This window comes from Carassius carassius, chromosome 4 (assembly GCF_963082965.1).
Source record: "Carassius carassius chromosome 4, fCarCar2.1, whole genome shotgun sequence".
In the NCBI taxonomy this organism is placed as follows: domain Eukaryota; kingdom Metazoa; phylum Chordata; class Actinopteri; order Cypriniformes; family Cyprinidae; genus Carassius; species Carassius carassius.
The window spans coordinates 14,836,922-14,851,086 of NC_081758.1; the positions used below are offsets into that span (position 1 = coordinate 14,836,922).

General features: G+C 36.9%; 2 protein-coding genes across 2 annotated transcripts; both read right to left on the reverse strand.

The window, feature by feature from the left end:
* Positions 1-1,175: 1,175 nt before the first annotated feature.
* Positions 1,176-1,932, reverse strand: LOC132137217 (myosin light chain 4-like). The gene has a single exon (XM_059547456.1). It carries the CDS (start codon positions 1,887-1,889, stop codon positions 1,299-1,301), a length of 591 nt encoding a protein of 196 aa, XP_059403439.1. The 5' UTR covers positions 1,890-1,932; the 3' UTR covers positions 1,176-1,298.
* Positions 1,933-2,180: 248 nt separating this feature from the next.
* ak5l (adenylate kinase 5, like) lies at positions 2,181-13,395 on the reverse strand. Its single transcript, XM_059547455.1, has 9 exons — positions 13,139-13,395; positions 7,465-7,651; positions 6,342-6,515; positions 5,980-6,152; positions 5,236-5,349; positions 4,498-4,689; positions 4,253-4,339; positions 4,078-4,144; positions 2,181-4,018 (listed from the first exon to the last, which is right to left on the reverse strand). The coding sequence occupies exons 1-8, from the start codon at positions 13,196-13,198 to the stop codon at positions 4,124-4,126; spliced, it is 1,008 nt and encodes a 335-aa protein (XP_059403438.1). The 5' UTR covers positions 13,199-13,395; the 3' UTR covers positions 2,181-4,018; positions 4,078-4,123.
* Positions 13,396-14,165: the final 770 nt, after the last annotated feature.

A 14,165-nucleotide genomic window follows, 5' to 3' on the forward strand; every position in this document is an offset into this window, starting at 1 on the left:
AGGGTCACAGTCCTCAGAAGACCAAAGTCTATGCCTGGTTCCAGGGGGATAACATTTACCAACAGAATTAAAGTGATCTTGTTTTTAAACAACATTTGAAAAAATGATATTACCTAACTTGAACACACATTACCTTTGTCTGTCATCCTGCGCCAATGAAGACATTTCCAAACAACCCACAGCTGAACCATTGCACAACAAACAGCATCAACTTTCATGAATGAATCTGTGTTTTCGAAGGAATCGGTTGATGTCAATGACTCATTCATAAAAGCAGTACCTTGTTGAATGATGTATGGCTCTTTCATAAAAAATAAATAATAAATTGTCATGGTTTAATTATGTAACAGCACTGGGACTGTTCACTTTTTGTATCACTCCGCTTCCAATACTTTTATGCGCTATATGGAGCCTTGCACATGACATGCAGGAAAAAAAAATCGTTGCTATGAATCTGGGAATTTCTATTAATCAATCGTGGGCAACAAATTCAAAAGTTGTGGGAACAAATTCTTAATCCATGGCTATAATATCATTGGTATGTGCGGGGTTCCTTAGTGAACAAAAACAGACAAGTGCAGTGAGAAAAAGAGTGAAAAGTAACTTAGTGCTGTTGGACATGATGGTTGCATCTGAATTGATAACTACTAAATGTATTAAAATTGTACATTCTATATAGTATGATTGTGTGTAGTATGAATGTTATCCAGACAGGACAGGTACATCTCCAGTATGTCTTTTAAAGATCACTTTGGATGGAAAGCATCTGCTGTGTGCAAACAGCGGATAACGTCTTTAAAGTAAGTTTTACATACATTATAAATCATTAACATCCTAAAGACTGTCTAAAAGTCTATTTAACATCTGACAAGCACACTGCGGATAAGCAATGCCTCTTAAATATTCTATCATGGGATTGTAAAGTGTCTATGAAATGCACACACTTTAGGAACTAACCGTTTATGGCACACACACCAAAAAAAAAAAAAAAAAACTTAAAGGACATTACTGCCAAAACTCCTTTTTTGTCTTTGCTGGCACCTTTATAAGATTACATACTGTAGATCATGTTTTCCAATAGTTAAATCAGTAGCTTCCTTTGTCTACACATATCTGAGGTTGACATCTCAACAACAAGATTAACTGGGCAAAAAAAAAAAAATTCAGACGAAACAAAATTTGGATGGTTTTTATTTGATGCTTTCCAAGAAATACAGACAAGACATATTTTCTTTCCAGTGTTTTGACAGTTGCCATTTAGAGTTCCAGTTGCATTCGGCAATCTCTGCTGCTCCGGCTCACCCAGAGAGGATGTGCTTGATGAAGGACGTGTAATTAATGCAGCCGTTGGCGTCTTCTTGTCCAGCCATCAGACGGTCCACCTCATCTTCTGTCATTTTCTCCCCAAGTGTTGCCAAGACATGACGGAGCTCAGCACCCATCACTGTTCCATTTCCTTCTTTGTCAAAGACTCTCAGACCCTCAACAAAGTCCTCAAATGTCCCCTGGTCCTTGGCTCTTGAGATATGGTGTAGCTTGGGCAGGAACGTCTCAAAGTCCAGATATTTGCTGTTCATATCTTCAGCTTTGGGCTTCCCCAGCACAGTCAGGACATCAGCATTGGTAGGGTTGTGACCCAGGGCCCTCAACACGTCTCCACACTGGGCGTACCTTATCTTCATCTCGCCCATTGGTGTCTCGTCAAAGAGAGTGAAGGCATCCTTGAACTCTTCGATCTGGTCAGCTGTAAAGTCCAGCGTGATACTTTTCAGGTCCAGCTCGGATTCTTTGGGGGTCTCTGGAACCGGGGTAGGAGCTGGGGCTTCTTCTTTCTTCGGCTCAGGTTTTTTAGGCTCTGGTTTCTTGGGTTCAATTTTTTTCGGTGCCATAATGCCGATGCTGAGAGTGCAGATGGGAAAAGCTGGGAAATGTATTGTGGGAGCCCCTGTTGGGCTTTTATATTAACTGTGATAAGCCTAATCAGAACTGGAATAGTGGCAGACTATATAAGGAAATGAACTGGAACAGACTTGAGTGCTGCTCATACCATGTTGAAATGCTTCTGTCCAGTAGATAAAACCAGACCGACAAACCTGTTACCTTATGAAAATGAACAAATTAAATAAATGTTCTTAAATAGCCATATGTCAGATTAAAATGAAACACTGTTACAAAATAGGTTATTCTTTGGCTTTTTATCAACAGGACAATTATGTTAGCATACAAGCTTAAAATGGAAAATTAGTTGATTCACATATCACATATTTATGTTAGAAACGATTTACTAATGTACATTTCCTTATGATTGACCGATTTGAGTGCATTGAACTTGAGAAGCGGATCAATTTGATTCATTAACAAATCATTCTGTTCAGTTTTGTAAACTAGATCCACCTAAAAGATCTGATGTGTGGAATCAGACAATGAAAGTTATCTCATAACCGTGCCAAGATCAGCTACTGTATGTAAAGAGTTTCGGGGGGATAATGAATTTGTCATAATTTTCTCACTCTTATGTCGTTCCAAAACCTGTAAGGCTTTCTTTCTTCAACACAAAAGAAGATGTTTCGAAGAATGCTGGTAACGTTTTTGGTGACCATTGACTTCCATTGTATAGACCAAAAACATTCTCAAAGTATCTTCTTTTATGTGCGTCAGAAGAAATAAAGTGTGAAAATAAAATAATTATTAAGAGCAGAAAAGCTCAAGACTGTACAGCAGATTAGTAAAAAACGCACCAAGTTGATATTAATCTCTATAACCATCCAAAACCAAACTGAACATGTTAGATCAGAACACGACAGAGGAGATTTTCTTAACAACATACAGATGCAGTAATTCAATTTATACTTTAAAAAACCTGAAGCTGTACTTTGTGCAAGTACAGAGTCTCCTATCGTGCCACTGCTAGTAATTTGCCAGGCAGGTGATAAAGGCGGATCTATTTTGAGAAGCAGCACATACCAGCACTCCTTCACTATGATGCTGTTTATAACACAGTATTTTAAACACACTTAACACAAAACAAAGATACTATGGTCTTTTTAGGGTTAATGTTATCTACTGTTGTTAAAAGCGTACTCGGAGCTCATGTTTTTCTAAGGAATATTTAAAAAATGTGTATTCTTTATTAATCAGTTTACATACTCAAAAGCTAAAAATTCATAATATTACATTTCTTCAAAAAGGCAGAACTGGGTATAATTGTGGACGTCTATGAGTTAATGCTTTCAAATCAGTGAGGGTATTGAACAAATTATTTTTAAGCAATAAAAGCCTGCCATCCAGTGGGCCAATTGTGATTTTTTTTGTCTAGAAAATGTACAAGCAATGAGTGTAGAAAAAACATGAAATAGATACTGTTGATGTTTAATAAGCTTTTACTACTTGTTTTTCCACTGATTTCTGTGTACCATTTTTCAATAAAGGTGGGTTTACATTTCAGTACTCCTCAGTAACTTGCAGTATTTTGGCATTTGAGTTAACGGTCAAGGTCAAGGTCTGTCAGCAAGGACAGAGAGTCTGTCTTCACTGATGTCTCACTGTGAAGTATTGGCACAGCTGGAATGAACATCTATTAATGAGAACACAGCCCGAGGACACATTTGTAGCGCCTCTCTGTCTCTCCATTTTTTTTATTTGTAATTTTTGCCTCTCTCCAATGTGCTCATATTGTGAAGTAGGATAACTTAACAGTAATAGTTGAATCCTTTTAATGTTTTTGCAGGAATAGGTTAGGCAATTTGTTTGAATACATTTGATGTTGTTATTGTGTTATTGCATTATAATTTGGTGCAGTTTACAACTCACATTATTTCTGGCTTGAGCTCCAAATATGCATTAATGATATAGAGTCAAAACAACATTAAAATTAAGAAACAAAAAGAAAATGTTGGGGGGGGAAAGGCTCTGCTCTAAAAAGTCATTCTTATTAAATTACTGCAAAAGAGTAGATTCACAGTGAAGTACAAATAGAGGCAACAACCAGTGTAAATTCTACAGTATATTATATTACTTCCTTGACCCTATTGATGAAAAATTATGGTCAAATAAAATGTTTGGCAGGCTGCTTTTGACATTTGGGAATTAATGGCAGCAGCTGTTTGGATGTTTAGACGTCCCTCTAAAGATCTCCAGTACTGCTCTGCAGAGAGAAAAATAATGTTTATAAGGTTTGCTGCAAAAACAAAAGACTTACAGATTTTTAAAACACAAATCGTGGCTTATAGTGTAAATTTTATTCAAAACCTACTGCACTTGTGTCATTAGGGAACAATCTCTCCTTTACAATGGTAGAAATGTCTGTGAAAATGTCATCTTCCTCTCGATCAGCATCGACCTGACCAAGCACAGAGAGACAGAATTGTGTTTCACAGCATAAAACTAGACAGTTTATTTAAACAAAGGTTGTGACTGTAATCAGCAACAGAACAGCATATTCTGTTAAAACCAACTGAATAATACAGTTAAGATAAAAATAAGCAAAGAACAGCTTACCCTCACAATAAGTCCTCTCTCCTGGTAGTACTTGGCTATGAGTGTGATATTGTGTTTGAAAGTATCTAGTCTCTTCTCAATAGCGTGAGTGTTATCGTCGGGACGGCCCTGCTGGGAAGCTCTTTTCTCTAGGCGCTGCCGGAGTTGCTGATTGGAGCAGGCAAGCAAAATCACCAAGTCTGGGGAGCCAATCTGTAGGAATGTGAGTGTCATTCACATTGACAGATGCTGCCATAATGTACAAAAACATATGTGACCCTGGACCACAAAATCTTCTTAATCGTCTTAAGTGTCATTTTTAGAAATTGAGAAATGTCATTTTTTTTCATCTGAAAGCTGTATAAATAAGCTTTCCATTGATGTATGGTTTGTTAGAATAGGACAAAATTTGAAAATCTGGAGTCTGAGGGTGCAAAAAAATCTAAATATTGAGAAAGTCGCCTTTAAAGTTATCCAAATTAAGTTCTTATCAATGCAAATTACTAATCAAAAATTAAGTTTTCATATATTTACAGTAGGAAATTTACAAAATATCTTCATGGAACATGATATTTACTCAATACCCTAATGATTTTTGGCATAAAAGAAAAATCGCTAAGTTTGACTTATAACAATGTTTTTTTTTTAATATTGCTAAAAATATACCCTAGCGACTTCAGACTGGTTTTGTGGTCCAGGGTCACATATTTTCCTGTAGATTATGTACTGTATAGACCATCAGAAAGCTGAATATCTGACCTGCTCCTCAAAGGTGAAAGTCTGAGAGATCTCTCTGGGGAATCCATCCACAATGAATCCTTTAGCATCCTGCTTTTTGATAAACTGATGTTTCAGCTCTTCAATAGTCGTCTCCTAAAGGGACAAGAATAGGGTGACTAAACTTACCAAGGACTACAGTACAGTACACTACTCAGATGTTTGGAGCATTTATTTGATAAAAATAAATAAAAATAAAATACAGTAATATTGTGAAATATTATTACAATTTCACTGTCTACCATTATATTTTAAAGTATAATTTGATGTAATGCTAAATTTCTCAAAATCTGCTACGATGAAGAAACAAACTCATCTACATCTTGGATGGACTAAGGTTAAGTACATTTTAAAATTAAATTTAAATTAAATTTAAATTTATGCATTTAGCAGACGCTTTTATCCAAAGCGACTTACAGTGCATTCAGGCTATCAATTTTTACCTATCATTTTAGGGTGAACTACTCCTTTTATATATATATATATATATATATATATATATATATATATATATATATATATATATATATATATATATATATGTGTGTGTGTGTGTGTGTGTGTGTGTGTTTGTGTGTGTGTGAAACTATGTTTTATATGTATATATATATATATATATATATATATATATATTTTATTTATTTTTTATTTATATTAAAAAAAAAATGTTTATGTTAGTTTAGTAATTAAGCTGATCCACACTGTTGGTTGTCAAAACTGCCAAACCTGAGGAGCCAGTTCCCCATTGGCTATGATCTGAGCAATCAACTCCCATTTTCTGTCACTGGGGGCATGATGCAGCAACTGGTTCCTTAAAATTTCCCCCACGGACACATGCTCGTAATCATAGTGATCTGCAAGTTTAGCTGTTTGAGTGCCCTTCCCACTGCCCGGTCCACCTGGAAAATATTTTATCACAGAAACAGCACAATGGAAATGCTAATTTCAAATTAATATAGGTCTACTGAATTTAATTTCATCCAGCTCAAAGAGTTGGAATTTAGATGAATTCACCCAGATGAATTCAGAAAAAGATCAAATGACCGAAACAGACTGAAAATGACCAGCTGACGGTGATGGCTACTCACCAATAATGAATATGATGTGTGGGCGTGGTTTTGATGGGTCAAAGACATCATATTCCTGTATGAGCCCTGAGGACTCTGTCATGTCTGAGTCACTTTCTATGGAGAACTGGGCCTGGATTGGTGGCAACCTTTCATATCGACGGTAAGGTCCGGGGCCTGGACCAGGACCACTGTCTGTGCAAAGGAAACAGATTACATTCATTGCTTCTATATGACCTCAGATGCAGTCTTAGTTCACACATTTAATTAAACCCACACAAATCTATGTGGTTAGATGTTCATTTTTTAGATATTCGAGTAATTTTCAAACACTTGAACCATGTTTAACCTTTCTAAATTCGTTTTCAATGCTCTTTCGTTTCCATTTTCACAGATGTCCTTCAGATTCACATCATGAATGATGGTTCCTTAGCTGCTGGCTTTTTATCTAGAAAATGTAGTTTTAGTGATTTAAAGAGAGAGGCCAATATAAAAACACTCAAATATAATGAATTTTGAGTTTTAATGCTTTCATTAAGCATAAAAATGTAAAGTATTATATATATTGTTTAATGTATGATTCAGTAACGTCCATTCCTAGTGGATCCAGAGGTCTACATATTCAAACCTCAAGAGTCCCCGTGCCATAAAGCTCCTGGAAGAACTATTGCTGATTGCGTATTCTTTTAAAGTGAAAAATCAGAGCTTACCATCTCATTTCAGATGTGGTTTATGGAAATTAATAATTGCATTCCCCTAGAGAACTTAACATTGGTAAATTAAAACATTTAATGCAATTTGGAATTATATGAAATTATTAAAAACGTCTCACTTGTAGTCTTTTTCTTGTTTTTCTTGTTAATTGTTTCTTTAATTGTTCATTCATATTGTTAATTTTCAGTCCTTTTTTTCCTTTGTCATGCAAATTATGTATTTTTTCAATAGTTTTTTTATGTTTTCTGTGCTGTTTGACGTTACTTCATTAAAATGCTAAATGAAATGAAAATGAAATAAAAAGTTAATGCAACTAAAATGCTAAGTGACATTTCATGTATATCCATCATGTACAACTATCTATTCTTTTTTTGTTGTTGTTGTTTCTTTTTCCAGATATTTTCAGACAGATAATGTGCCTTCTAATTACCGAGTTTGCCGGGGTTTTTCTTTCCCTGTGCTGGGGTGATTGGTGGTAGAGGTTTTCGATCAGGTGTAATGAAAGTGTCCCAGGCCACACATTCAGGACCCCCGAGGTCTCGTGTTTTCTGCAGGCAACTTTCCAAGAATGCCAAAGGGTCCTCAGGCTTGTGGTACATCAGCCCTGTTAACATGCTCTGTGAGATACACACAGAGTTTGAACAGTTTTGTTACATACAGTTAATGATGCTTTTATCCAAGGAGACATACAAACGAGGACAATAGAAGCAATCAAAATCAACAAAAGTGCAATATAATGTGAGTGCTGTGACATGTATCAGTTAGCCTAATGCATTACACATAGTAATATATATATAATAATAAATAAAAAGAATACAAGATAAAATAGAAAAAGAATAGAGACTGCTAGTGTTGACCTTGACCTTAAAGGGATAGTTCACACAAATAGCAAAATTATGTCATTAATAACTCACCCTCATGTTTTTCCAAACCCGTAAGACCTCCGTTTATCTTTGGAACACAGTTTAAGATATTTTAGATTTAGACTGAGAGCTCCCTGTCCCTCCATTGAAGCTGTGTGTACGTGTGTCCATGTCCAGAAAGGTAAGAAAAACATCATCAAAGTAGTCCATGTGACATCAGAGGATCGGTTAGAATTTTTTGAAGCATCGAAAATACATTTTGGTCCAAAAATAGCAAAAACTATGACTTTATTCAGCATTGTCTTCTCTTCTGTGTCTGTTGTGAGAGAGAGTTCAAAACAAAGCAGTTTGTGATATCCGGTTCGTGAACGAATCATTCGATGTAACCGGATCTTCTTGAACCAGTTCACCAAATCGAACTGAACCGTTTTAAATGGTTCGCGTCTCCAATACGCATTAATCCACAAATGACTTAAACTGTTAACTTTTTAAATGTGGCTGACACTCCCTCTGAGTTCAAACAAACCAATATCCCGGAGTAATTCATTTACTCAAACAGTACACTGACTGAACTGCTGTGAAGAGAGAACTGAAGATGAACACCGAGCCGAGCCAGATAGCGAACAATAGACTGACTCGTTCATGAGTCAAGAACCGGTTGCATCGGTTTTCAGATCACCAGTAGTTCTTTCGGACAGTTCGATTCAATAAACCGGTTGAAGAAAACGGTTCACCAGTTCTTTTGCGCTCGACGTAATGGCGTCATTGGCGATGATTGCCCTTGATTCAAGCCTTCGGTTTACCCGCGCTCATAACACTAGCACAGAATCAGTTCAGAATCAATCACCAAAAAATCAGTTTGGTTCAGACGCTCTGTGTGTCAGTCTGCTTCACGCTGAATCACACATGCGCAGTATTATCAGCTCCTCGGTTCTCGAATCGGACGTGTCGGACAGAAACGGTTCTTGACTCGAGAACGAGTTAGTCTATTGTTCGTTATCTGGCTCGGCTCTGTGTTCATCTTCAGTTCTCTCTTCACACCAGTTCAGTCAGTGTACTGTTTGAGTAAATGAATTACTCTGGGATATTGGTTTGTTAGAACGCAGAGGGAGTGTCAGCCACATTAAAAAAGTTAACAGCTTAAGTCATTTGTGGATTAATGCGTATTGGAGACGCGGACCGTTTAAAACGATTCAGTTTGATTTGGTGAACTGGTTCAAAAAGATCCTGTTACATCGAATGATTCGTTCGCAAACCGGATATCACAAACTGCTTTGTTTTGAACTCTCTCTCACAACAAACCCGGAAGAGAAGACAATGCTGAATAAAGTCGTAGTTTTTGCTATTTTTGGACCAAAATGTATTTTCGATGCTTCAAAAAATTCTAACCGACCCTCTGATGTCACATGGACTACTTTGATGATGTTTTTCTTACCTTTCTGGACATGGACAGTAGACCGTACACACAGCTTCAATGGAGGGACTGAGAGCTCTCGGACTAAATCTAAAATATCTTAAACTGTGTTCGAAGATGAACGGAGGTCTTACGGGTTTGGAACGACATGAGGGTGAGTTCTTAATGACATAATTTTGCTATTTGGGTGAACTATCCCTTTAATGCTAGGCTTTTTTTTTTAAGAAAACATATTTTAAGAATAGAAATAGAATTTAGAGTGTTAGATGTTTCAAGTGTTTTTTTTAAGAATTAGATTAGAGTACTAGAGTTAGAGGGTCAAATGAAGATGGAAGAGAAGTGTTATTAGTCATTTCTTAAAGATGGTTAAGGATTGAGTTGGGCAGGTCATTCAACCAGGAGGGAACAGTTGATGGAAAGGTCTGTGAAAGTGATTTTATGCCTCTTTGGGATGGCGCTATAATGCAGAATGTAATGCTTCTAGAGGACACATAATGAAATGCTTAGTTGAGTGTTTCAGAAATGCAATTCTGTATTTCTAAGTGTGAATTCCCGTGCATTGTTTTGTGTAAACGACTTAAATGTTTATCATAATTTGATACATCACTGACATGTAGCAAAAGTCCTTTCTTGCTTATTTACCTCAAAGCAGTGCTTTAAGTGGGCCGGTACGCACCGGTACTCAGTACCGCCACTTCCAAATATAGCTCTTGAGCGTACCGCCACCTCTCCGTGTGCCCAGAACATGCTTTTAGCGTACCGGTACGCTCATTTGGACATCTGTTTTAATAGAGGTTTTAATCTTTTGCCTGCGCTGCCGCTTTTCAGAGCACCCTTCACAATGCAAGCTTCCTATTTCGTCCCACCGAGAGCAGAGACTACATTACCCATACACCTTTGAGTTTTACAAGTGAAAATGCGTCACTTTTGCCGCTGTCAGTAACAACTCAACGTGGCCGGAGAGAGTGTGTGAAACGCACACGCTCGGCTCGGTGAAAATTCAAATACAGTGAACAATACTTAATATGCTCTCCTGGCTTCAGACTCTGAGTACTATGACAACACGGTCAGAATCAGATGACTCGCTGGCTGACGCCCCACCAAACTTGAATGATATTGCTACAGGTCAGACGCAAGCTAATGAAGTAATGCAGTAGCTCTTTCAGGTAGGGTGACCAGACGTCCCGAAAATTCGGGACATTCCCGAAATCTAAACTTTGTTCCGAATCCCGAATCTGGCCCTAATTGTCCCGAAAATTATACTAAAGCAAAATCTTGAGTAGTTATTGTCTGATAAACATTAAAAACTGTCTGCGGAGGTTGAGTCGTCCTGCAACCAGCCCCCGCTGGCTGCTCATTGGCTGCAGCATCTTTTTTCTAAGTTCTAAAAAAATACCGTAGGTGGCTAGGCACGAATTTAGATATTCATTTATCTACTTAATCTATATGCACAAAGACAATACGACCTTTTTGTCCCCTTTTTGTTTTAAAGCTTGATGAAGAGAGAGCAAGTTGCTGCTGCTGCGCGGGGGACAGTGATGCACGCGTACAGGAGTGATTGACAGTTCGCGGCACTGTGTACAAAAAAAAAGTTTAAGCTCATTAGCATTAGCGTTACAGAAAGGTCTGATCTACGCACTCTTACAACAGTCATTGTTTTTTTGTTTTTTTTTACAATGACATTTGAGTTCATGATTTTAATGTTGTTGTTTCTTGTGGCAGACCAAAGTGTAATGACAGACGGTTGCTTTTTTAAATAAAAATGTGATTAGTTTAGGTTTGAAATTCATTATCTTTTATTATAGGCTACGAAGTCTAATATCATAAGCCCCCCATCCCATCTCCCAAGATCGCAGACAACCCCCTTACCCACCCACCAGCCCCCTATATATATATAGGCTATAATTGAGTACCGGCACCTCTTTTGGGCCACTTAAAGCACTGCCTCAAAGCAAGAACATGAGAACATGTTTTGTTTATTACCCAAACAGAGCTAAATGATTTCTGAATCATAAGACAAAGAGAGAACAAAAATGAATAACATCCAGGGAGAGAAAATAATACTTGCAAATTGTTTTTCTATTCATCCCACACTGGCAGTTCATACTCTGGGCCATTCTGAGGGACATGGAATGGAAAATCTGAGCTCTAAATAATCAGATGTTTACTTCTTTTGATGCAAATAAAACTGCTTGAGAATTTACATCTCAATCCTCACGGGTATCAAACAGATAAAGACACATTCACCCACTGAATAAAGGAACAGTGTCCAAACAGAAACAAAACAAAAGGCTGAATTTGCTAGAGGTATCAGTTTAACAACAGACCACAGCATTTTTAAGGACTAATGCAGTTTCGATATTGAAAAGAAAACTTTAAAACTAAACTCAAACTAAGCTTGAACTGTAAAATGTAGTAACCTTCTATTGTTACCTTAGAGTGCTATTTGATCAAAATAAGGTTGTGCTACATGTGTCTTTTTGCTGTGAAATCTTTTCTGATTTTTATACTTTTTAGTACATACAAATAACTTTTATATTATTAGTAATATTTCAAGCTGAAACTAAAGCAGCTTTTCAGTTGGCTTTTCATTTATCATAGTATTGCATTGCATTATGTTTTCCACCACATAGCTTTATTAAATGTACATTTTATTGGCATTTAGAGTGATAACTGATATTTATATACATAGTCTACTATGCTATTATAAAGATTATATTGATTTACATTATCAATGAACAGAATTTCATCTTACTTTCTGACCATATAAACATTAGCAACTGCACCAAATACTTTTTTTCTTCTCAGTTTGGGTCTCTGAATGAAACAGAGGTGTTTTATCCACCATTTCCTCCTATATTATGCTTTATGAGATAGCTGAGAGATATTTGCTATGATACCAGTTTACCAACTACTTTAGATACACTTTCTTAATCTTCCTTACTGTATCTTTACATGCTGTCTCAGACGGAGGAGTTTCAGAGATGTATATCTAGAGGTATGCACATGAACCGGCTTGTTTGCATTCCTCTGTGAATTGCGTGTTTGGGCACATTCAAGAATTTGACTGTTTGACGACTCCTCTCCCCCTGACCCTCCATTGCCCACATTTTCTAAGATGAGACACTAAATATAAAAGTGCATTGCTTGTTGCCTTGGAGACAGCCAAAGTGTTGATGTGCTGAAACTCATGTTTACAACCTTCACATATTGTGTCCTGCCTGACCAGATGTCATACACGTGAAGATGACCTACAATATTGAGCTTGCTTAGGATCAATTTGGAGATGGAAAGCCTGTCAGAAGTGTGTTCTATGATCCTCCATGGACACAGTATTCTGTATGCAACTACATATCTCCCACACAAGCACAAGCACTTGTTGACGCTGCCTGAGGAGAATCTTCCCTCTTGCTGACAGGCTTGAGACCCTCCGCTTTGCCATTACAACACCCTACTTGAGAATCACCATAGAGACACCTTGAAGTATCTAATTTACCATGTAATTGTGCATGCTAAATAGACACAGACTTTTGATTAATTCATGCTATCAGCTCTAGTAAGCTTTCCCCCTATAGATTGTTCATATAAAAACTGTTGACTGTAGAAATAGCAATCATTACCAATCTATAATTTATCATTAACTCTGAAGAACTCTGAGAAGAAGAACTAGAGGGTGAATAATACGAAGGCATATATACTGTATGCTCACCTTGAAAACAGACTACATGAACAGATTTCAGAGTGCCAGATGTTTCCAAATGTGTTGATCTCTAATTGACGTTAATATTAAAATACTTCAAAAGGCTTCTCCTGGGGATGATTCTTACCTCAAAAAGGTGTGGGATCTGTCGTTTGGAGAGGTAATCCTTCGCGTCGTTTGTGTTCATTCTTGTCGGTTATCCAGAGCAGTCAGTAGAGTCTTGTCTGTAAGTCAGTAGAGCAGCAGCTGTGTCTATCTGCTCATCTGTTGCGTTTCACCCTCGGAGCAGCTGTGCTGTCTTGCACCATCGCTTTGGGTTGTTCTCCGCTGCTTTGACGCCGATGACCTCCGGGCGATGTTTCTATTCATCAGTTGTTATAGTCACGCTCATGAAAGCTGAGCTCAAAGTGACCCTTAGTAGCGTCGATCAGTATCGAGTATCGTTGGTATCGCTACCGCAGTAAAAAAAAAAAAAAAAAAAAAAAAAGATAATAATAATCAGATAGGTTAGACCATTTTTCCCCTGTGTGTTTGACAGAAATGTATAAGCTATAGCCCAAATATAGCCTATCCATCTAGCACAGTCAGCTAGAGATCTTTATTTTATTTCTATAGAAAACACGTTGCTTTATGTTTTTGTGATGTAATAATGACATTGAAAAATCATTTAAAGTGAGGTGTTTTTATGTCATTATACAGAACTTATTATTTGCATGAATAAATGAGTAAATAAATATACAAATAAGGGGCAATGCACGTGGCAAAAAAAATAAATGGTTCATTACTGATTACAAATTACATAATTGTAGATAGTAATGTAAACACTTGGATTACACGTAGGCTAATTGTACCCTGACCGTTGTAAGAAAGGTTTGTACTTTCTGTACTTTCTGAAAGTATATAAGCAGTAGGATTTATTTTTATCTATAAATGTTTTTGAAAGAAAATATCATTTTACAATGTATTATATAATTACAAGTACTTAATTTTTGGAATATGATTACGTTATCCAGATTACTATACTACCCAACACTGATCATTCATGACTTCCTTCATTACCTAATTTTACATAAATTGTGGCCAAATTCTACTAGACTACGTTGTTTCCTCATTTAAGTTAAATCCCTGCCATGATTTAGGCATAGTAAATTAAA